The sequence below is a fragment of the Microcaecilia unicolor genome, chromosome 5 (assembly GCF_901765095.1).
Source record: "Microcaecilia unicolor chromosome 5, aMicUni1.1, whole genome shotgun sequence".
Taxonomy (NCBI): Eukaryota; Metazoa; Chordata; class Amphibia; order Gymnophiona; family Siphonopidae; genus Microcaecilia; species Microcaecilia unicolor.
In genome coordinates, this window is record NC_044035.1 from 155,403,847 (window position 1) to 155,426,677 (window position 22,831).

The 22,831-nt window shown below is 47.3% G+C and overlaps 1 protein-coding gene across 1 annotated transcript in view; it reads left to right on the plus strand.

The window, feature by feature from the left end:
- The first annotated feature begins 9,326 nt into the window (after positions 1 to 9,326).
- The window catches only part of LOC115471294 (KIF1-binding protein-like), an 85,073-nt gene continuing 71,568 nt past the window's right edge, over positions 9,327 to 22,831 (plus strand). The window contains exons 1-3 of the mRNA XM_030204995.1: positions 9,327 to 9,717; positions 15,571 to 15,669; positions 19,239 to 19,318. Of these exons, the coding sequence (XP_030060855.1) occupies positions 9,346 to 9,717; positions 15,571 to 15,669; positions 19,239 to 19,318 (551 nt within the window). The 5' untranslated portion in view covers positions 9,327 to 9,345. The remainder of the gene's footprint in view (positions 9,718 to 15,570; positions 15,670 to 19,238; positions 19,319 to 22,831) is intronic.

Here is a 22,831-nt window from a genome sequence, read left to right on the forward strand (position 1 = left end):
AACAGGCCCCCCATGACGAGGAGACCCTTTAGGCTCCCGGAGGTCGGCAACCAGCTAGTTAGGGAGGAGGTCCAATCCCAAGCGCTGTTCCAGGTTTGGACGGGGACGTGGGCCAATTTGACCATCCGGTCAGTTATCTCGCTGATGACTTGGCTTTGGTCATCAATCTGTAAGCAGCAATTACTGAGGTTAAACTTGCCACACACCCCGCCTTCCTGGGCCAAGAGGTAGTCAAGAGCCAAGCGATTTTGGTAAACTGCGGTAATAAGCTTAGTGTTCTGTCGGGCTAAAATATTGAGGGCAAAGGCCGAATCATTGGTAAGGATCTCAAGCACCGCCTGCAAGCGGATGATGCGATTCAGCATGTAGATAGGAGTACGGTACCCATATGTACCATCTTCAGCCCATGTGGCCGGTCCATAGTAATGAATGATACGTTCTGGCGGCCACTCGTTGTCCTTCCAGTCTCCTATCTGGACTTTGGGTTTGGTACTTGGGAGGGACCGTTTACGTCTGCCAATGTTATTAGGCCCCGTTTCCATGTAAAGGGGGATGCCCAATGTCTCGCCGACTCGCAGGGGCAGAAGGAAGAAACTAGGTCGGACGGTGCCCAAGAAACAGGTACCGTACCAGTGGGCCGGGAGCTGTTCATAAGCCCTGCGCCCGCAAATATAGTAGTAGCCCTCCGGGGCTACCCACTTAAGGGAGGCATTTCCCCCGCGCGTCCACGTTACGTTCAAGGTGGGTTCAGTCCAGATGGGCTCCGGGGCAGGCAGGCGGTCCGTCTGCCACCAGGTATGTCGACTGCCGTTAAACTGAAGGACCCCCGTGCAAGCGGAATCCCCCACGGGTACAGAATAATGCTTCGATGGCGCTCGACTAGCGCAGAGGGTACCTATGATATTGGTTCTCAGGGCCCACTCGTACGGCTTCGGACGCTGGGGAAAGGTAATGTTTGTGGTGTTGAGCGCATCCCATGTCTGTTGTCGGATCTCCCTCGCTTCCCAAGGCCATTGCTCACCCATATCGGTGCCTCCACAGACGAAACAGTTGGTAATCCCCAGGGAGAAGGCAATGTTTTCGGCCAGGTTAAGGAACATATTCCGCACTTCTGGGGAGATGGGGAACTTAGTCGCGGCTTCTTCAGCGCGAGCGATTTCATCGAATACCTCTTGGTACCCAACGACAGTAGTCTGGTAGTGCGTGGGAGGCTTTGTTTCGAGGCTTTGATATATGGTAATATACGTCAGCGGATCCATTCCTCCTCCGTCAATGCCAAGGCCCCACGTTCCTCTCCATGGCATGTCGTGGCCTCGGATGGGCCAGTCTAGGGACACATAGTTACCAGAACCTCGACGAAATTCGCCCAGGCCGGTGCATCCGGTATATCCTCCTCCCGTGTAAGCGCATACTCGTTCCCAGCCCGAGGCTCGAGTGTCGCCGGCACACGGGAGCCAAGCCCAAGGGGAGCAGCATCTCATGTCTGGACTGAAAGGGCAGACATACTTGTGGTCGTTCACATATGCCTCACGCCAACTTTGGCTTCCACACTTACGGGACCAAGGGTGTTTGTCCATGGCGGCGCAAACGTCGAAGGTGAGTGTAGCCACAGTTTGGGTACCGCCAGCAAGGATGCGAGTGGAATTAACGTAGTACAGAATGCCATCCCCTTCAACCCCCGGGGACCCGGGCACATACGCAGGGAGTCCTACACTGAGGGTGACATTGTAGTATCTTGGCTTGGTAGGGCTATGGCAGACGGTGAGGTTGCCTTGAAGGCACCTGTGGAACTGTTGGAGGCCAGCCGGGGTGATGATGGCGCAAGTCGGAAGGAGCCGACAACCGCTGTCCGGGGGCTGCGACTGGTGGATGAGGGTGGTGACTAGGTGGTACCCTCCTTCTATACGATGGCGCACCAGGCGCAAACATTCAGTGCAGTTCTGGCTCAGAGGGTAATGGCTCGGGACTGAGCAAAGGAGGAGTAGCAGGCTCAGCATTATATATTTGGTGGGAGGTATCCGAGCTTTTGCAACAAGAAGATGATAAGGCCCAGGATGAAGGCTGCAATAAACAAAGAGCCAAAGACGCAGTGGGTCCAAAAGCTGAGTTCCTGTTGCTGGGCAGGCATGAATCTATCGGTTCACGTTTTTCTGAGGGTCAGCCGTAGTGGAGCGTCAGGATGTGGATGTGCAGTCCAACGCTGCGGGGTACTGCTAGTGGGGGCAGCAGGCTTCAGTCGGGTCCAATGTATCCACACTGGGCTTCCTGCAATTTTAACAGCGGTTGGAGTCGTTAGGAGAACAAGGGAGGGCCCTTTCCATTTGGGTTTCAGACAGTCCGATTCATCCCACTCCTTTACCCAAACCTCATCCCCCACCCTAAACTGGTGTGTAGGACTGGTAAGGACTAAGGGACCTACACTCTCAGTGTATTGTTGGATGTCCTGCACTACCTCGCGTAAGGCTTTCATCTGTCTCACTAAGGAATTCTCGCCCTGTATCTGCAAGGAGTCGGGAAAAGAGGGTAGTGGTGGTGGTCTAGCATACATCATCTCATAAGGAGTAAGGCCTGTGGCCTTGGGGGTGCACCTCATATGTAGCAAGGCCAGTGGGAGCAGGTCGGGCCATTTGGCCTTTGCCTCTTGGCACAGCTTGGCTAGCTGATTCTTCAGGGAACGGTTAGCTCTCTCCACTATACCGCTGCTCTGGGGCCTCCAGGCACAATGCAACTTCCAGTCGAGGCCCAGTCTCGTACTGAGCTGTTGCGTAACTTCGTTGGCGAATGCAGGGCCGTTGTCGGAGTTTATTTGCTTGGGGAGGCCGTATCTCTGCAGAATGTGCTGGATCAATAAGGAGGTGACTTCCTTCGCCATTTCCGTTCTGGTGGGCTGCGCTTCAATCCATCCAGTGTAGGTACACACAGCGACGAGGATGGCTTTATATCCTCGTGCTGGGGGCATATGCGTGAAATCAATCTGGCAAACGTGGAATGGGCTAGTGCCCCGGAGAACATGGCTTGGCGTCGGACCGGGTCCCGTCCTTGGATTGTTCCGAGCACAGGTTAAGCATTGACTGGAAGCATTTTTGGTCCACAGAGATAATTTGTTAATGTAATAGGTCTTCTCGAGCAGGCGTCCCAGAGCGTTCTTGCCTAGGTGGGTTCGTTCGTGGGCCTCCTTGGCCACGGTCCACGCCAGGGCTTCGGGTATCCATATGCGTCCGTCTTGTAGCATCCACCAGCCATTGCGTGACTCCAGGCCCTCTTGCCGGGCCCATTCCATTTCTTGCGGGGCATAGATAGGGATCTCGGTGGGGAGGTGAACAATGAATACAGGGTCAGAGGAACAAGAAAGGTAAGGGAGTTGACTTGCTCTTTTTGCAGCGTCGTCTGCCCGCTGATTTCCCCGGGCAATAGGGTCCGTTCTTCCGGTGTGGGCCCTGCAGTGCATCACAGCCACCTTCTTCGGTTTCCATACTGACTCGAGTAACTGGCAGATCTCAGCGGCATTGGCAAGTCCTTTCCCCTCAGCTGTCAGAAATCCCCTCTCCTTGTACAAGGCTCCGTGCACCTGGAGGGTGAGGAAAGCGTATTTGGAGTCGGTGTAAATGTTGACAACTTTTCCTTCAGCCCACAGGAGGGCTCTGGTGAGGGCGATCAGCTCCTCTTTCTGGGCTGATGTTCCGGGTGTCAGAGCCATAGCCTCGATCACATGGTCCTCAGACACCACCGCATAGCCAGCTCTTCGAATTCCCTCTGTCACCTGGCTGCTTCCATCGGTAAAAAGGGTGATGCCCCCTTGCCAGGGTTGGTCCTTCAGGTCAGGTCTGCTCGAGTGCACAGTGGCCATTACCTCTTCACAGTCGTGGAGTGGTGGTTCAGGGGCCGGAAGGAGAGTAGCGGGATTAAGGTTAGCGGTGTCCAGGATCCGCACCTCCGGATTTTCGCACAGGAGGGCTTGGTATTTGACCAATCGGGAGTTGGTCATCCATCTGGGTCCGTGGCTCTCGAGTAGGCCGCGGATGGTGTGGGGCGTAGTCACAAAGAGTGTTTGGCCAAACGTGAGTTTATTGGCCTCGTGTATCAACAGACAGGCCGCCGCAATGCTTCGGAGGCAGCCCGGCCATCCTCGTGCCACGTGGTCCATTCCCTTGGAGAGATATGCTACAGGGCGTTGCCAGGTGCCGACCAGTTGGGTGAGGACTCCAAGTGCCAATCCCTTCTTTTCGTCGATGAACAAGTGGAACGGCTTAGTCACGTCTGGCAGTCCGAGCGCTGGTGGGGCCACAAGGGCATCCTTAAGGTCCTGAAGGGCTTTCAGTTCGTGTTTCTCCCACCGGAGATTTTGGCCCTCGAGTTCAGGTCCTTTCAGTTTGGCATACAAACTGTGGGTCAGGATGGCAAAGTTGATGATCCAAATGCGGCAATATCCAGCGGCTCCGAGGAGTGCCCGTAGTTCCTTCTTATTTGCAGGAGTGGGTTGGTTGCGGATAGCTTGGGTTCGGGGGATACCGAGCCTTCGGGTTCCTTCTCGGAGGCGAAACCCCAGATACTCGACTTCGATCTCGCATATCTGTGCCTTCTTGCGACTGGCCCGGTACCCCTGGGCTTCCAGGGTTTTCAAGAGGTAAAGGGTAGCTTCTGCACAGTCCGTGTACGTTTCACGGGCCACCAACAGGTCATCCACGTATTGGACGACCGGCCCATACTCGTCCTGATACGTCTTCAGGTCCTGAGCGAGTTGGTCGCCGAAGAGGGTGGGGGAGTTCTTGAATCCCTGGGGGAGTCGTGTCCAGGTAAACTGCTGCTTATTACCAGTCTGTAAGTCTTCCCACGTGAAGGCAAACAATTTCTGGCTGTCGGCGGCAAGGGGGATGGAGAAGAAGGCGTCCTTCAAATCAATGACACTGTACCACTTGGTCTGGGCTGGCACTTGGGCGAGAATGGAATAAGGGTTCGGTACGAGGGCAACTATGTCGGCTACCTGGTTGTTGACCTTTCTCAAGTCTTGGACGGGCCTATACTCCGACGTTCCTGGCTTCTTCACGGGCAATAATGGGGTGTTCCAAGCAGATCTGACAGGTCTCAGGACCCCGTGCTGAAGGAGTTTCTGTAGGTGTGTTTGCATGCTATGCCGGGCTGCATAAGGGATGTGATATTGTCCTTGGTTGACAACTTGGGCATTTGGTTTGAGTTCGATCCAGAGGGGGATGGCGTTGACGGCTAGTCCACCAGGGTTCACCTCCGCCCATACGTTGGGCACCTCTTCCATTAGGTCCCTTCTCTGTTGTGCGAAAGGGGTGTCCTGGTAATAGCGGCTGTCGTTAGGGCCTGCAATAAGGGGGGCATATAGTCTCCATTCCTCCCGCACCGGGCAGAGGAGCGTCACTGGTTGGTCTTCGAAATGGGCTTCCACTTCGCCCGTTGGTTTAAACTTCAGGGTGGCTTGGAGTTTGCACAGTAGGTCGCGGCCAATCAGGGGGACGGGGCACTCAGGGATATGGATGAACTGGTGAGACACCATCGTCCCACCGATCTGGACCTGGCGTTCCCTGAGGAGGGGGGCTGTGAGCGATTTTCCAGAAGCACCGATAATTGGTATGGTTTCTTTTGTGGCCGGGGCGATGGCTGTGGTGATGACGGAACGTTGGGCCCCCGTGTCTAGGAGGGCCTTCATCAATTGCGTCCCCACGCGGATCTCCACCAGAGGGTCAGTGGGGACTCTGCCCTCCCGGTCCCTTCATGCCGTATGGTCCCGGGTGGCATCCAGAGCCATCTGCCATTCCTGCTGTTCGGTCCGTTCCCGGCCACGGCCCCGTCCTCGTTGTCCTTGTCTGGGGGCCCTTGGGTGGTCGGTATCTTCCCCCCCTCTCTTCTGGTCACGCGGTTTCTCCGGACAGTCCGCCCACCAGTGCCCTTCCTCCCGACAGTTTGCGCATTGGTTGCGTCCTAAGGGGGACCGTGTTCCTCTCCCCCCTCGGCCTCTACCTCTGCCCCGTGGCCTGGACCCTAAACGTTCTTCCAACACTGTGGCTAACACATCCGCATTCTCGCGCATCCGCCTGGTGGACTCCTTCCGGGCTTCGGCCTTCTCTTCTTGGTCGCGGTATCCGAACACGCGATCAGCTATGGCCTTCAGTTGGCTGATGCCCATCCCTTCAAATCCTTCGGTTCTCTGGAGTTTCCTCCGTATGTCGGGTGCTGACTGGCTAACAAAACTCATGACCACTGTGGAGACGTTTTTGGGGTCCTCGGGGTTTATTGGACTATGTCTTCTAAATGCATCCATAAGGCGCTCGAGGAAGTCCCCCGGACTTTCATTCTTCTGTTGAACTATATTGTGAATTTTTCCCATATTTGTAATTTTCTGTTTTCCCTTCTTAAGGGCCGCTAGGTATGCCTGTTGGTACCGGCGAATGACGGCCTGTCCTTCCTCGGTCCGGTAGTCCCATGCAGGGACCGCGGTAGGGGCTTCTGTATCTAGGATGGCCTGTACATTAGCATTTCCCGGGTTGGCGTCCTGGATCGCTTGTTCCATATTTTGCTGTAGGAGGCGGCGTTCTTCAGTGGTCAGGATGTGGGCGCTCAACTGCCTGAGGTCGGCCCACGTGGGATTATAACTGTAAATGATGCCTTCTACCAGTTCTATCAATTGTTCGGGTTTCTGATCATAAGATGGTCCGTGCAGCTTCCAGTTATATAGGTCAGCGCTGGAGAAGGGGACGTGGCTATAGACGGTCGACTGAATGGGCTGGGCATCGGCCACTGGGTTGGGGGTATAAGTCGTAGACTGCCGGACCGGGTATAGGTTAGTCACTTCTGTCCTCCGGGAAGCCGGAAGTGTACTTCTCGGGCTCGACTGGGGGTATCGGGTAACGGCTTTCACTACTCTGTGACTCTTCCTGTTGGTTGTGGGGTCCGGGATTATAGCGTCTCCAGTGTCCGACTCGGAGGCCTCAGCGTCATCCGGGCCATCCGACAAGTCCGCGAGGTCGGGGTATAGGGGAACGTATGGAGGAGGCGCCACATCATCTTCGTAGGCTTCCGTGGTCACAAGAACTGGGGCCTTAGGGGACACCTTTTCGGGCGGGCCCTGAGCTTTCCCTCGGCCTTTCATGGGTGGTCTAGGTTTGGGAAGCGCACTGGTAGCACGGGGCGTGGCCTTCTTGGCGGTAGTACGGGGCGTGGCCTCTGGGGCTTCAACGGAAGGGGCGGTTGCCGTTATAGGGGCGGTTCCCCTGGCCTTCGGAACGGCAGCGACTGCCGGAGTTTGGAGAGCGAAGGCCGGGATTCGTTTGGCTCCCCGCCCCTTCCTCTGTTTTATCACCATAAGGGCGGCTTTTTCTACTTTATGTTGGGCCCAATCGGGCGGGTCTCGGACAACGCTTAACCACGCCTCAATGTAGGGGATGTCCTCTGGGCACCCGGGGTTTCCCCCAATTATAACAATATTCATGACCGCCGCCACCTTTTCGTACTCAAATGACCCTTCCGGGGGCCATTCGGCAATTCCTAACCCGGGCCACATAAATTGACATCGCTGTATCATCCCGGCCCTACTGCATTTATCTTGGTCGAACACTTCGCTAAAGTGTTCCGTCATTAAGTCTAGCGGTGTGGAGCCACCCCCGCCCATCCTAACCTGAGTGCCAAAGGATAGGAGACAGACGAAGGGGAGAGGGATGGTGGAGGAGTAAGGGGTCTCGTTCCACCGGACACAGAAGGGTCAACACTCGGCCTGACCAGGACGTGGTCGCCCAGCCTGGAACTGCAGGCCCAATCACACAACTTTCGCACACAACAAGAAACCCTCCCGTACGGTTTCTTCGCCCAAGCCTAGTGAGGTTCCGGGACCTAGTCCGTATTAGTCACTGGCTAAGAGGGTGATCAATCCTCTTCTTCGGCCCTTTACCGAGCCGGTCACTACGTTGAGTATACTCGCCTGTCCGTCGTCCCAGCAGGCCGCGCCGTCGTACGCGTCTCTCCGGAGAGGAAAAAGAAAAATGAGAAAGCTGTTTTGTCGGAGCCTCACAGTCCCACTCTCAGCCGGCCGGAATTGATCGGCCCTCCCGCCGTGAAGTGGACGCTGAAGTCAGCGGTGGCCACTAACCACTTTCCCGGCCGGGGGAGTCGGTGAACCGATCCGCCTGCAGTGGGAAGGGGAAAGAATATAATCCGATTTCCCTTTCTACTCCTGTCCCATCTGGGTCGCCAATGTAACGGGTCCGAAAATCAGGAGGCGAAAGACAAATTGGTTCCAAAACAAAACAACTTTTATTGCCAGCAATTCACACAGCACTGAGTACAATCTCAGAATACTGTGTGTCGAGCGTCATCTGACACTCGTTCTTATACAGATTACTAGTCATGCGCATAAAACGCATCATACGTCACACACACACATGCGCAGTATAGGCACATGCGCAATACATTAGTAGTTCTGTAGTTCTCACAGAGAAAAGATACGTCAGTTTCATAGCTTTCATAGAAATTGTTACTTTGCAAGAAATGTAACTTATTGCAGTGTTCCAGCACATCTACACAATACAGCCTCTATGCATGGATCACGAGACTGGGCTGGCAGAGCCAGCTGCCTTCCATACAACCCTAAATTGCTGATTACTACAATTTGTTATCTAGCTGCTGGTTAACAAATACATACTACTAGTAAAAGTCTAAACTGCACAGGTTTTGGTCTTAGTCTAGGCTCACTATATGTAAGGCACAAAAGGTCCAGTGCATTAATAAAGTATGGCTAAAAGGCCAAAAGCAGAGGTAGAGTCCATAAGTATAAGTCCATCAGTAGGCACAAAACATGAGGTTGTTCTGGTGGTCAGTAGTATTCATAGTATTCGAGTAGTATCCAGCGTTCCACCCCTTCAATAACATGATGCCTGTTTTAGTGGCCCTTTACCATGTGCAAAAAAATCTCTACTCGAATATAATAAGTGCTAAGGTGTCCCAATAATTAGCCCCTCCAAATTACACATTAAGATTTATAACAAATTACTACTCTACCTATGAAAATGTATTCCTTTATTAAACTTCCTCTGTGTACATCCGTATGCTGCACAAGCCGGCATGTTTGAAAAAATAAGTGAGATTAAATACATTACAAATGCTACCAACAATAAAGAGCGACAACGTGGATGCAGCAGCTCATAGGTTTGCTTGCTTTGAGAGTATGCCAATGACGGCTGCGCGGGAAAGGGGAAACTGAGACTAACCTAATTGGTTTCAACGTTTTGACGTCACGGTCTCCTGTCTATTAAACCTTCTTGGGACGGCACGGCTCAAGGAGGTTGGATGAAAGTGACGTGTGCAATGGTTGCTGGGTGACGACGCAAGATGGCGGCTACAGAAGAACGCAGGCCCAAGACCTGGCAAGAGCTTTGCGACAAATACCAGCGCTCCCTCACCCTGACCGAGCTGGGGTCGAAGCGCGATCCGGAGAATGAGCCGTATCGTTCCAGGTACCGCGCGCGAGAATTATTGGAGCAACTGCGTGCCGAACTGACTGAAGAGGAAGAGGTGGCTATTTCGCCTGCCACCGGCTGTTCTCTTGCTCTAACTCGAGCTCTGGTCGAATTCCAACTGGGTGTCAACTTGACGGAGACAGAAGAGCTGTCAGCAGGGGAAGAACATCTGCAACGCGTGCTAAACAGCATACAGTACCTGCCGCCTGCTCCCGAGAGCATCTCTCTTACTCTGCAGTGCCAGGTGACGTCAAGCTCCGCCCCTAATCTGTTCTTAATCTTCTTTGCTCTGAGCTCCGCCCTTCACTCTTCTTTTGCCGGTAGGACTCCCCCGTCCGGCTCCTTCCCAAAATCGCGTCCTGCGTCGTTCAGTATATCGCTGCGTCTTGCTTTCTGTACTAATAGGATGTGTTGATACATAGTTGTATAGTAACATAGTAGATGACGGCAGAAAAAGACTTTCACGGTCCATCCAGTCTGCCCAAAAAGATAAACTCGTATGTGCTACTTTTTGTGTATACCTTACCTTGATTTGTATCTTCCATTTTCAGGGCATAGACCGTAGAAGTCTGCCCAGCACCAGCCCCGCCTCCCCCCCCCCGGCTCTGCCACCCAATCTCAGCTAAGCTTCTGTTGCCAGGGCTTCGGGTTCCTTGCCCAATTGGGCTCCTTTCCGCGAGCCGCTGCAGCTTTTTCACGCCGCGTGCGGGTTGCAGGATTTTGGGCGGCTTTTTTAAGCCCCACCAGCGGTTTTTTGCCCACCACCATTTTTTTTAGTGGGTTGGCTGGTTTTCCCAAGGCCACAGCCAGTAGAAGCCCCATGGAGGCGGGCTTAATGATGTCATTTGTATGCAAATGGACTCCTTAATATTTATTAATGATGTCATTCACATGTAAATTGACGTGCGGTTTTGGGCTGGCTTTGGGAGTGACAAATTTTTTCCATCTGGCAACACTGCTTCTGAGGATCCATTCCTTCTGAACAGGATTCCTTTATGTTTATCTCGCACAGGTTTGAATTCCGTTACCGTTATCATCTCCACCACCTTCCGTGGGAGGGCATTCCAAGTATCCACCACTCTATCCATGAAAAAATACTTCCAGACATTTTTCTTGTCTGCCCCCCTTCAATCTCATTTCATGTCCTCTAGTTCTACCGCCTTCCCATCTCCAGAAAAGGTTCGTTTGCAGATTAATACCTTTCAAATACTTGAACGTCTGTATCATATCACCCCTGTTTCTCTTTTCCTCCAGGGTATACATGTTGTAACGCAAATCCCATACCATTCTTGTAACTTTTCTTTGCACCGCTTCAATTCTTTTTACATCCTTAGCAAGATACGGCCTCCAAAACTGAACACAATACTCCAGGTGGGGCTTCAACAACGTCTTATACAGGGGCATCAAAACCCCTTTTTTTCTGCTGGTCACACCTCTCTCTATACAGCCTAGCAACCTTCTAGCTACAGCCACCGCCTTGTCACACTGTTTCGTCGCCTTCAGATCCCTAGATACTATCACCCCAAGATCCCTCTCCCCGTCTGTACATATCAGACTCTCACCGCCTAACACGTACATCTCCCAGGAGACAAGCTGTGACTCAGCTACGATGCAGGCATATATTTCTTTTCTTACGTTTCAACTTTTTCAAACAAATGAAGTGTTGTAGTATAGAATAAAACAAAAATTGCAGCCTAAATGTATGTTATCCGAAAAATCAAGGGAAAGGTCCTACACAGAACTGAAATTCATACATGGCAGACATAAGCAGATCAAAGGTTTTACTAAACGGGATGTAGACCCTACCCCCCGCCCCCACCCAATCATAGGCCACCACCTTCCATCCCTACCCCACTCCCCTCCCCAAGATGTTCATCATCTCACCACCTCTTCTTTCTCCTACCACTGCTGCCACTGCCACCCTACTTCAGTGTTGCCAGGTAGTCATGGAAAAACAAGTGTGCTTTGTTTAAAAAAATAAGCCCAAAATAAGTCCAATTTTTTTGCATGATGTGAAGTTTAATCATACACTCAAAACACTCTTTTAAAGGGAAATGGGACTTGAAATACCGCCTTTCTGAGGTTTTTGCAACTACTTTCAAAGCGGTTTACATATATTCAGGTACTTATTTTGTACCAGGGGCAATGGAGGGTTAAGTGACTTGCCCAGAGTCACAAGGAGCTGCAGTGGGAATCGAACTCAGTTCCCCAGGATCAAAGTCCACTGCACTAACCACTAGGCTAAATGTTAAATATGTTGATATGTATAAACATAACATAACTCAAGTACATCAATTGCACATTCTCAGCAGTGGTGGCTATGCTACTAAATCCAGCTATGCATATTAAGTTTTTTTTAAATTCATTTTTCATTTTATTTCATTTTAGGTATTTATATTTAGACCTAAGGGATTTACAGTTTCATTTTACAGGTACTGGGTCTATCCCTAGTAGGCTCACAGTCTAAGTAATACATTGTACTACTGGGGGCAACGGAGGGTTAAGTGACTTGCCCTGGGTCACACGGAGCTGCAGAGGGAATTGAACCTGGTTCCCCAGGATCCACATTAATTGTAGGTAAATATAATCAGTGAACATTTATTATGGAAATGCTGAAAGCAGACTTCATGGACTTGCACATAGTTCACCATACCTACAGTAGATCAATCTCAAGTTTACTCATGCACAACATATAGAAATGAATATTTGATACCTGCCAGCCTTCTCTAGAGTAGCCCCTACACTCTAGAATGCACTCCCAGAAAGTCTTTGCTTAACACAAGACTATCTGTACTTCAGGAAGCAGGTAAAAGCTTGGTTCTTCAACCAGGCTTTATTCTTGCTGTACACTTCAAAAATGTGGTAAATAATCACAAACTAACCAAGGGCAAAACACAAGGCCCTCCAGTCCTCCTCACCATGTCAGAAACAGCTGTTGGATCAAGTAACACAATTCCACAATTTTTCTGCTTTGAACCTTCAAAACACATGATAAGAGGGAAAGCAGGGAGAAGAAGAGTGCTGAGACAAACTAATTCTCGTCCTAAATTCTTGAAGGTATGGGCCCAGTTTACTGATATTCAGACACACTGCAAAACCCCAAGCGGTAATAGGAAGCTTCTGCCGTGTGACAGTTACCCAGACCCCAGGGAAAGAAAATTTATTTCTGCTACTGCTAGAAAACCTACACTATATATACAAATAAAAAAGGGGACCATTTAGGGGTGTTTCCAGACAGAAATCCTGCCCTAAAGAACCCATCCACAATGCACCCCAAGGAATGCACTTTGGAGCCCTTCCCCCAGGATAAAGCCTGCCACACATCGCCATCCAGGCATGGGCTTAAGCATCACAGGAGGTGGCAACAATGTCCCAAAGAGCCGCAAAACGCTTTCCCTAAGCCCAAGCAGCCACATGCTTGCACAACAGTCCAGGATTAGTGTCTCTAGATGTGCGATATTTATCTTTATTACAACGCTTGATATACCGCTCGCCTTTGCAGATCAGAATGGTAACATCATCAGAAATAGAAAAGAACTCCATTGATAAAAGGAGAGACCTAACCCACATTCAACAGAGAATCATTCAATCATACCAGTAAACTACATAACTGTTAAATAGTAAAATCAGAACACACAAATCCAGAATAGCTCCCTCCCCAGGAATAGGGGTAGAAAGGGGGATCTAGGTAACAGCCCAGCGCTCTTACCTTTCCCCCGGCGGGTGATCACACTCAGGCACTTTTCAGCCTAGCCCCTTTTCTCCTTTCCCCGACACTCTTGGGTGCCTTGTGCTGAAAGGTGGCTTCCAAAAGTCCAGGCTCAGTGTCTCAAGCACTGAGAGGAATAGAAGATCACTCCTATTCTCTATCCGCCTGCTTCATCCTCCACCCTCAGCTGCTCCAGAGCCTTCCTCTGCTGCCATGCTGCTGAACTGCAGCCTCTAAGGGGCTGCACTGACACACTATCCCTCTTGTACCAGCAGTAGGCTGGTGGAAATTTTTCTCACCTTTACAGTGGGCTGACACGAGCAGGCGAGAAAGCAGCCAATCCCAGAGCAGCAGAGCAAACAATGGCCGGTAGTGACCAACCAGGCAAGTTACCTGCACAGAAAGGTGCCCAATCAGGTGAGACATCGACTGCGAAGTTCAGTGTTGCCAACCTTACTATTTCCTGTGTTTGGGCAGCAGTGGTGACAAGCCCAAAAATAAGTTACCTGCAAATTCCCAAAGCCCCCCACGAGTTCTTAAAAAAAAAAAAACCCCAAACTCCTGGGAAATAAGTGAGGTTTGCAATACTGCCCTACTTCTGTCCTGTGCCGGACCCTAACCCATGTTAAAATAAAACAGCATGACATGGGTCCTTTGAGAATCCACATGCTCAAGGCTACCTGGATTCCACCCCCTTCTAAACTTCCTATTGGAGGGGGGTGACATACAGAAGGCCATGTGTGTAGGTGCTGAAAGGTCTACTGCTGATCTATGCCAGTGCCATATTGCTATCTCAGTTTCTCCTCCCCCCCCCCCCCCTTGATGCTTGATTCTTTCTTTCTCATGTTCAGTCTTATTTTTTAATTGGTATTGTTATGTGCGCATCCACTTTCAAGTGTGAGTGTAGGGGGGAAGCCATTGTGTGCCGTTTCTAAAACTCTTTCCCCCGGTTACCCTTTATTCACTATCACTTATTTATTAGGATTTATTTATTGCTGTTTGAAGAAATTTACCCAATGTGGTGTTTACCAAATATAACCTGGACATAAGCAATATATAACTACAACAATAAAATATTCATATGACAGTATGCATTACAGCATAGTAGAACATCTCTATATATAAAAGGCACCTCCAATGTTCTAAATTTGTAGTTGCAAGATCCCATGAGTGTCTGCCCCGCCCCTGCGTCACAACGTGATGACGTTGAGGGCGGAGCAATGACACTCAACAAATCGGATTGTCATTCGGTAATCTCTGTTGCCACTCCCCAATGCAGCCGTCATTCCCATACACTCAAAACCAACCAACAACGGCGCTGGACCCCATCCCCTCGCCCGCAGTCCCCCTCACCCACCCTCCCACAGCCGCTCACTCACCGTTCCACTGCACTCCCTCTCCGACTCCGGCCATGGTGCACGACGATTACTACACAAGACCAAGGAAGCCAATTGTTTAATCTCTGTTTCCACTCCCCAACACAGCCGTCATTCCCATACACTCAAAAACAAGCACACATAGAGGCATATTTTCAAAGCACTTAGTCTTCCAAAGTTCCATAGGCTTCCATAGGTTTCTATGGAACTTTGGAAGGCTAAGTGCTTTGAAAATATGCCTCATAGTCACTCTCTCATACACTCTCTCAAACATATACACTCCAAGGAAAACCTTGCTAGCGCCCGTTTCATTTGTGTCAGAAACGGGCCTTTTTTACTAGTCTATATATAATTAGAAGCTTAACAACTGCACTTACTGTATTTATATTTAGTAGGTGATATCATTGGGACTGGAGCTGTGAAGTTAAGCGTCCACCTTGGTGTACATTGTCACCAGGCTCCCTCTCCTCTATAATTTGCTTAGCAGTTCAGAAGGATAATATGCATTCTTTACTCTGCGCCTCTCTTAAAGGCACCTGGCCTACTTTTGCCTCAGGGCCTCCGAATAGAGAGATTTAAATTTTCTTCCCTGTTTTAATAGTATCCTTCAAAGATACCTTAGTCTGAACCATGCGCTCCTGAGTGACTGTTGGCTTCCCCCCAGATTCTATAAACTTACCTCCAAATTTCAGTAGCAGCAGGTAAGGTACGTGATGATATAGGAACAGTTACTCTCTCCCCACTCTGTCATGATTGCTCTGCAAATCTGATGTGTAACTATGGATTCTGACAGCCCAATATCAACCAGATGCAGCCTCTCACAATTAACATCCTTCCATCTGTCTACCGCCAACCCAACTGCAGCTTATTTCCACCCTCTGCACTCTAGCTTGTCACACCTTCTTTACAGATTCATGCTTAATATTCATCATCCTTTTGCATGCAGAGGTTTGTTTGAATCTGGTAATTTTGTCCTGACTATTATCCTTTTTTTTTTTTTTTATCTTTTCAGAACAAATTGGGAATCCTTTGGGCTGAAAGAGGTGAAATTAAAACTGCATTGATCTATTTAGAAGCTGCTGAGTCTTTATATAATAGATATATGAAAGAGGTAATGATTAAATTTCAAAAAGAATTTGAGAAACCTCTAGAGAAGGCAGATTTTGGAGTTGTGTGCTTTTACCACATGATGACAGGGCTCTAGCTTCAGGAAATATTCTGAAAGATTTGTATTGATGGATCTTTTTATAATGCATTTCTGTTTGATGCTAAACTGAAACTCTTATGTTACACAATATCAAAAATATATAACAATATCAATATAGAACTTGAATTTAGTTATGCATTTTTGCTGTTGTATAGACAATTGCATCTGTCCATCAATATGACTATATTTGTGTATTAATATACAAGTGTATACCACCAAACATTTGCTGAAAACATTTATTATAGTCACACAGAATAACATTTTTTTTGTGTGTGTAAGTGCTTCAGTATTTGAACATATTCCTTGTTCCTTTTTTAAGTTGTATGACTTCAGTCTTGACATTGCATGTGCCACTGAACATCTCTAAGAATTTCCACCAGGGAAGTCATTAGTCATACTTTCTCTTTCCCTTGCTTCCCCCTCCCAGCTCCAGCCTATTATTTGCCAGTGTCTCCTCTTCTGAGCCACTGTAGTAGGTCAGTCCAGGACTGCATTTGTGCCTCCTCTGGACAGCCCAGGGCAGTCTCAGGCCATAGCAGCAGTAGGAGCTCCAGTAGTGGCCACTCCTCTCAGACCAGTGGCAAGTGTCACTAGTAGAGAATGACACGGGGACAAAGTTTGTCCCGCCCCGTCCCCACCCCATCCCCGCAGGTTCTGTCTCCGTCCCCATGGGCTCTGTCCTCATCTGCAGAAGTCTCGAACAATTATGATTTTATATTTAAATCTTTTTATTAAAGTATAAAAAGGAACAATATGCTGTGCAACTGTTGTGTATAAGTTATAAATAGAAAATAATAACAGCGAGCAGTTATAATAACCCTCCTCATCACCACCCTCTACCCTTCCAAACCCAACAATAGCTGCTTTCTACTACCTCAAGGAGTCCTAATCCACCCTGTTAAAATGTCCAGAGGTACAAATTCAACACGTTCTGTATGCCCTAGAGGGGAGAAATATGCCCTATGAAACACTGTTATAATTTTTTAATCTGTGGATAAATAAGAAGTCATCAACAATCTCAGGATTCAGTCTAGCTCTCCTGTCTTTCACAGTCCTTCTTGCAATAGAAGATGTCTTCTTAGAAGATGTGCTGGTAGCAGGATGTACAGGATCCCACATGCAAATCTTACTAGCTGTGGCCAGCATCTTGTTTAAAAAAAAAAAAAAATTTTTTTACATCACTCGAACATAAATAACAGTCCAGTTCATTAACAGATTTCAAAGTAGAAAATAACACGTGGACAAAATTTGTCCCCCATCCCTGCGGTTACTGCAGGTCCCCATCCCTGTATCACTCTAGTCCCTAGCTCCTCTTGGACCACAGCAGGCACTAGATGTAAATTTTAGTTGCATAAGTTCAGTCTGTAAAAGTTTGGACTTAATGCATACTTCAGAGGAGCTGATAAGGCAATCTTCAGAGCTGGTATGGTCCCAAACACCACCTCTTATGCTTTATTATTGACCTGCTCAGCTCCCTGATGCCTGTCTTCTGGAACTCATTATCTTGTTGTACCACAGAAAGGTGGTATATCAAAATCCATTACCCTTTACCCCATATTTGCTATTTAGCTAATATCTATTTGCCATACTCTCTTTTCTGGCCTTATGCGATTACTATTATAAAGTTTCTTAAAACATGTTTTACAGAAAGACACAAGGAGAACATTTTTTTAATAAAATTGTGGATGCCTATGCATGAAACGTAGGCATTCTGAAGGCGTAGTTTGGGCAGAGCACAGGTGGCTTTTACATCCCTTATGCATTTTATAGAAAATATACATACATATGCATAAGGGATAAATTTATAAATGATTTTTTTTAGTCCATATAGTGAAGATGTGCACACATGCCTTCTGTCATTGGACCTTTATTATGGAACTCATTGCTGACTCCATTGAGACATGAAGCAGTTTTATTTAGTTTTGGGAAGCCCTGCCTTAAACTGTGGGTCGTGACCCTATTTTGGAGTCATGAAATTCGCATTTGGGGTTATGACCTGGGCAGACCTTCATAAAGACCTCATTCCCCAGGCTTCCAGGGGTTCAAGTGCTTTCTGTGGCTGTGCAAATGGGGTCTTAGGCACAGAAAGATATGTGCTGTCTTATGGCTTTTTTTTCTTCTGATAAACTTTTGTTTGTCTTGAAACGCAGTACAAGAGTTCCTTTTTATTTTTATTTCTGTTTCATTCCAGCCTGTGTTTATTTTTGATTCTTAACTTTTCCATGTTGTCAGCAGGGTTTGGTTAAGGCTGATAAGATTTGTTTGAGTTCATTTGTTGATAGAATAAGATCTTAGAAGATTTTAGATTGTTTCATGTGCAGCTTTGATTTTAAACCCACTCAAGGTATGACTGATCAGGAGTTTTTCTAGTTGTCTGTAGTCTTATTATTTTAATTATTTGTTTGGTCATTGTTTTAATGTGTGTGTTTTTTATTGTACCTAATTCAGAATTGTAGATGATGTGATTAGAATTTTTTTTTAAAATAAAATATCTCTTGTAAAATTACCACCTGCATACAAGAGTATGAAAAGTAGGCAATTGTAATTGATTCCTGTACATTGTAAGCCACTTTGAGTCTGCTTGTTGTGGAAAAAAGAAGGGTATAAATGTTCATAAATAAATAAATATGACCTAAGTATAAGCATGTTTGGAGGGGGAGGATGGATGGAGTGCGGGCGGAGTCATAAAGTACACATGTAACTCATAAAATATGCATTTATATGAAGATATATTTATATTCTGTAAGACACTAAGCTGCAGTAAAAAGTGGCCTTAGTGTGTCCTTAAGCAGATTTTTCCCTCGGGCGTCCTGTGATAAATTCCAAATCTGCATGCATTCCCTGCGTGCTAAATTTTTCAATTTTTGTTGGAGGGGTGCAGAGAGTAGGTGTGTTTACACTGATCAGTTAGTGCGTCCGCATTACTTCTCACCAATGGATTAGCACAGGGTTACTGCATGAGCTCTTACCAGCAGGTAGTAATTCTTTTTAATAGCCACATATAGATGGCAGTAGTACACGGCCATTAGTAGAATTAGGAAATTGGCCATTAGTAGAAATAATAGGAGATTGGCCATTTTCTGTCTGCAGTAAAAATGGCCTTGGCGCGTGGGAAAAAACTGCTTAAGGATACACTAAGGCCACTTTTTACTGCAGCTTAGTGTCAGTCATCTAGTTTGAGAAGCCAAGTGGGGACCTTTAATAAAATAGGTCCCCACTTGGCTTCTCAATCTAGATGAGTTATAAAATCACCTTCATTAAGTGCATGCATACATTTACAGCTGCCTCAGTGTGTTTGTGCAAGAGCATTTTTGGATTATTGGGAATAGTTCTGACACCGTATTTTATAAAGGCATATAGTCATCTTTGTTGTCATCATAAAATAGGAATTAAATAGGAGATTTTCTTCTTTTGTTTTAAATTCTCTAAACATGTGAATGAAGCCTTAAGTACTTTTACCTGTCTTACTGCAGGTTGGGAAACCACCTTTTGATCTTAACGAATACTTTATGGTAGAAGAGGAGAAGCTGACAGATCAGGAGAGGTCCAGAAGGTGAGTCAAGCTTGATGATAAGCATCAGTCAATGGCACAACTTCTTTTCTGTGGTATTTAATGCTTCCTGAATTTTTAAAAAATGTAACTCTAATTTGGTGATGCAAATGTGTGAAATAAAATATTCCTGTTTAATGGATTCTGTAATCTTGTCTGCGTATGGACTGTGAAATCTCAGGTTGTGTCATCTGAAATGAGTCGATTGTGCTACTGAGGAAATAGTTTATGGAATGCTCCTCCAATGGCAAAATAAACAGTAGCTATTGAAATCAACCTGGAAAAGTTTCCTTATCCTACTAGACCAGTCCAGTGTTTTGTCCCCTTACCAGCAGATAGATGAGGAGAAAAAAAAATGAAGATTATAATGACAAAGTATTACTTTATAACAGATGATGCAGCCAGAATCCGGTCAGTATTTTACTGCCTCCAGCAGATGATGCAGGTCGAACTGATGTAGCAGGAGTTCTGTGATAACAGGCCTGACTCCCCTGGATGCATTCTACAGCCTGTGTCCAGTGGTTGAAGTTGACCAGTTTAAGCTCTCAGGAATTAGATTATAATTCTTCTTAGTTCACCCTAGAACAAGAGTAATCAATGCAATCCTCAGGACACACCTAGCCAGTCAGGTTTTCAGAATATCCACAATGAACATGCAGGAGATAAGTTTGCATGCACTATCTCGTGCGTCGTACATATTCATTGTTGATTACCCTGAAAACCTCATTGGCTAGGTGTGTCCCAAGGACAGTAGAACCTGGGGAGGGAGAGAGTTAAAAGTTGGAAATAAAGGAGGGAGGGCAGTTAAATCTGATACAGGTAACATATGTAGTAATACCGGGTCTAAAGATGTCGTTATGATGGGACTAGGGGGAGACTGGAACAGTAAGCACTAAGGAGGCAGCTATATAAGTGAGCACCTCCGTTTAGGCGCCCTGATGCCTATATATGAGAAACTATCCTATAGTGGCAGCTGGGTGCCCAAATTCTATTGTAGAAAACTAGCATAATCCAGTATCAATATGCCTATTTACACACCTGCAGCTCACTAGCCGTACACCTGGCATAACATTTGGCAGGGACACACCTAACTTACAGTATTTTGTAAGTTCTGTAAGTGTGAGCCCTACCCATGTGTGCACCCCTTTGCATTTGTGTTATGCCACTTGTGTGCCCTTGCAGAACCATAGGCATCTCGTTGGCATTTTTGCAGGTAAGAGCACACTTAAATGCAAATAACTGCTGATATTCTGTATATGTACACACTTATATGGCATGTAAATACAGGTGCACAGTTATTGAATTTCCCTTTAAAGACTTAAACTCGGGGAACAGAAAGCAGTACCAGAAGGGAAAAATGTACAGCCCGATATTATTTTTGTACAGGAGACGCATTTAAAGTGAATGCATGACGGATTGTTGAGGGCTAATGATTACCCTTATGTATTTAATGCAGTGGATACTCGAGAGCCCGGGAAAGGGAGGGGTGATAATTCTAATAATTGGATGGCATGCAAGTAAAGAACAAGTAATTAGGGACCTGAGAGGCAGGCATATACCCCCCCCGGATTCTCTATCTGGTGCCTTACTTTCCACGCATAACTTAATTGGTTAACTAGTTAATTAGCACTGTTAATTGGATGTTAACAAGCAGCACTAATTGGCATTAATTGAGATTCTATAATGCAGTGCACCTAAATTCTAAGTCGCATAGGTGAAAAGAGGGCCTGGCCATGGGCGGGCAGTGGGCGTTTCTACAATCTATGTGCGTTATTCTAGAATAAACCTGATCTGTGCCTAATTTAGGTATTGGGATTTACACCAAGTAAAACATGGCCTAAATGGACTGTCATGTGAAGAGCTGCTCAGTGTATTCTATATACCGTGCAGAACTTTAAGCCTATTCTATAACATTTAGACATATTTTACTGCATACGCCTAGGTAGGGGTTTTTTTCATGTGAATTTTTCAGGCGCCATAATCTAGCCCATAATGGCTGAGCTGAAACTGGATGGCACAGAAATTGTCCTAGTGTGCCTTTGTGTCCTGGTCTTAAAACAAGGGAAATTCTTTGATATTCAGGAGAAATTGGGAAGATGGAGTAAAATACACCTAATTATAGGAGATGATTTTAATATTACACTCAACCCCATAATAGATAATTCAAAGGTCGAACCTATGAGGACTAGACCTCACAGGAAGAAGGTAAAGATGCTGTTGGAGGGGCTAAACTTGGTTGATATATGGAGAATGAGACATGGCACAACACATGACTTTCTCATTTCATATTTATTTGCTATACGGCAAAAAACAAAATTGAGCGGTTTACATAGCAAATAAAATAGGGTGAGAAAGAAGAGCAAACCAGAGTATGCCTAAGTTACAAATAGTTAAGTAAAATGAATTATAGAGGAGTAAAGATTTAAAATATTAAGTAAAAGTATACTACTACTACTGCTTAACATATCTAAAGTGCTACTAGGGTTAAGCAGCGCTGTACAATTTAACAAAGAAAGACATTCCCTGCTCAAAGGAGCTTAAAATCTAATGGACTAAATGTCAAGTTGGGGCAGTCTAGATTTCCTGAATAGAGATATAATGGTTATGTGCCGAAGGCGACATTGAAGAGGTGGGCTTTGAGTAAGGATTTGAAGATGGGCAGGGAGGGGGCTTGGCGTATGAGCTCAGGGAGTTTATTCCACGCATAGAGTGAGGCGAGGCAGAAAGGGCGGAGCCTGGAGTTGGCGGTGGTGGTGAAGGGTACAGAGAGGAGGGATTTTGCCTGTGAGCGGAGGTTTCGAGTAGGAACATAAGGGGAGATGAGTAGAGAGGTAATGAGGGGCTGCAGATCAAGTGCATTTGTAGGTAAGTAGGAGAAGCTTGAATTGTATGCGGTACCTGATCGGAAGCCAGTGAAGTGACTTGAGGAGAGGGGTGATATGAGCATATCGGTCCAGACGGAAGATGAGACGTGCAGCAGAGTTCTGAACGGATTGGAGGGGGGATAGATGGCTAAGTGGGAGGCCAGTGAGGAGCAGGTTGCAGTAGTCAAGGCGAGAGGTAATGAGAGAGTGGATGAGAGTTCAGGTGGTGTGCTCAGAGAAAGGGCGAATTTTGCTGATGCTATAGAGAAAGAAGCGACAGGTCTTGACTATCTGCTGGATATGCGCAGAGAAGGAGAGGGAGGAGTCGAAGATGACTCCGAGATTGCGGGCAGATGAGACGGGGAGGATGAGGGTGTTATCAACTGAGATAGAGTGGAGGGAGAGGAGAGGAGAGGTGGGTTTGGGTGGAAAGACAATAAGCTCGGTCTTGGCCATGTTCAGTTTCAGGTGGCGGTTGGACATCCAGGCAGCAATGCCAGATAAGTAGGCCGAAACTTTGGCCTGGGATTCCGCAGTGATGTCTGGTGTGGAGAGAGAGAGCTGGGTGTCATCAGCATAAAGATGATATTGGAAACCATGAGTTGAGATCAGCGAGCCCAGGGAGGAGGTGTAGATTGAAAAAAGAAGGGGT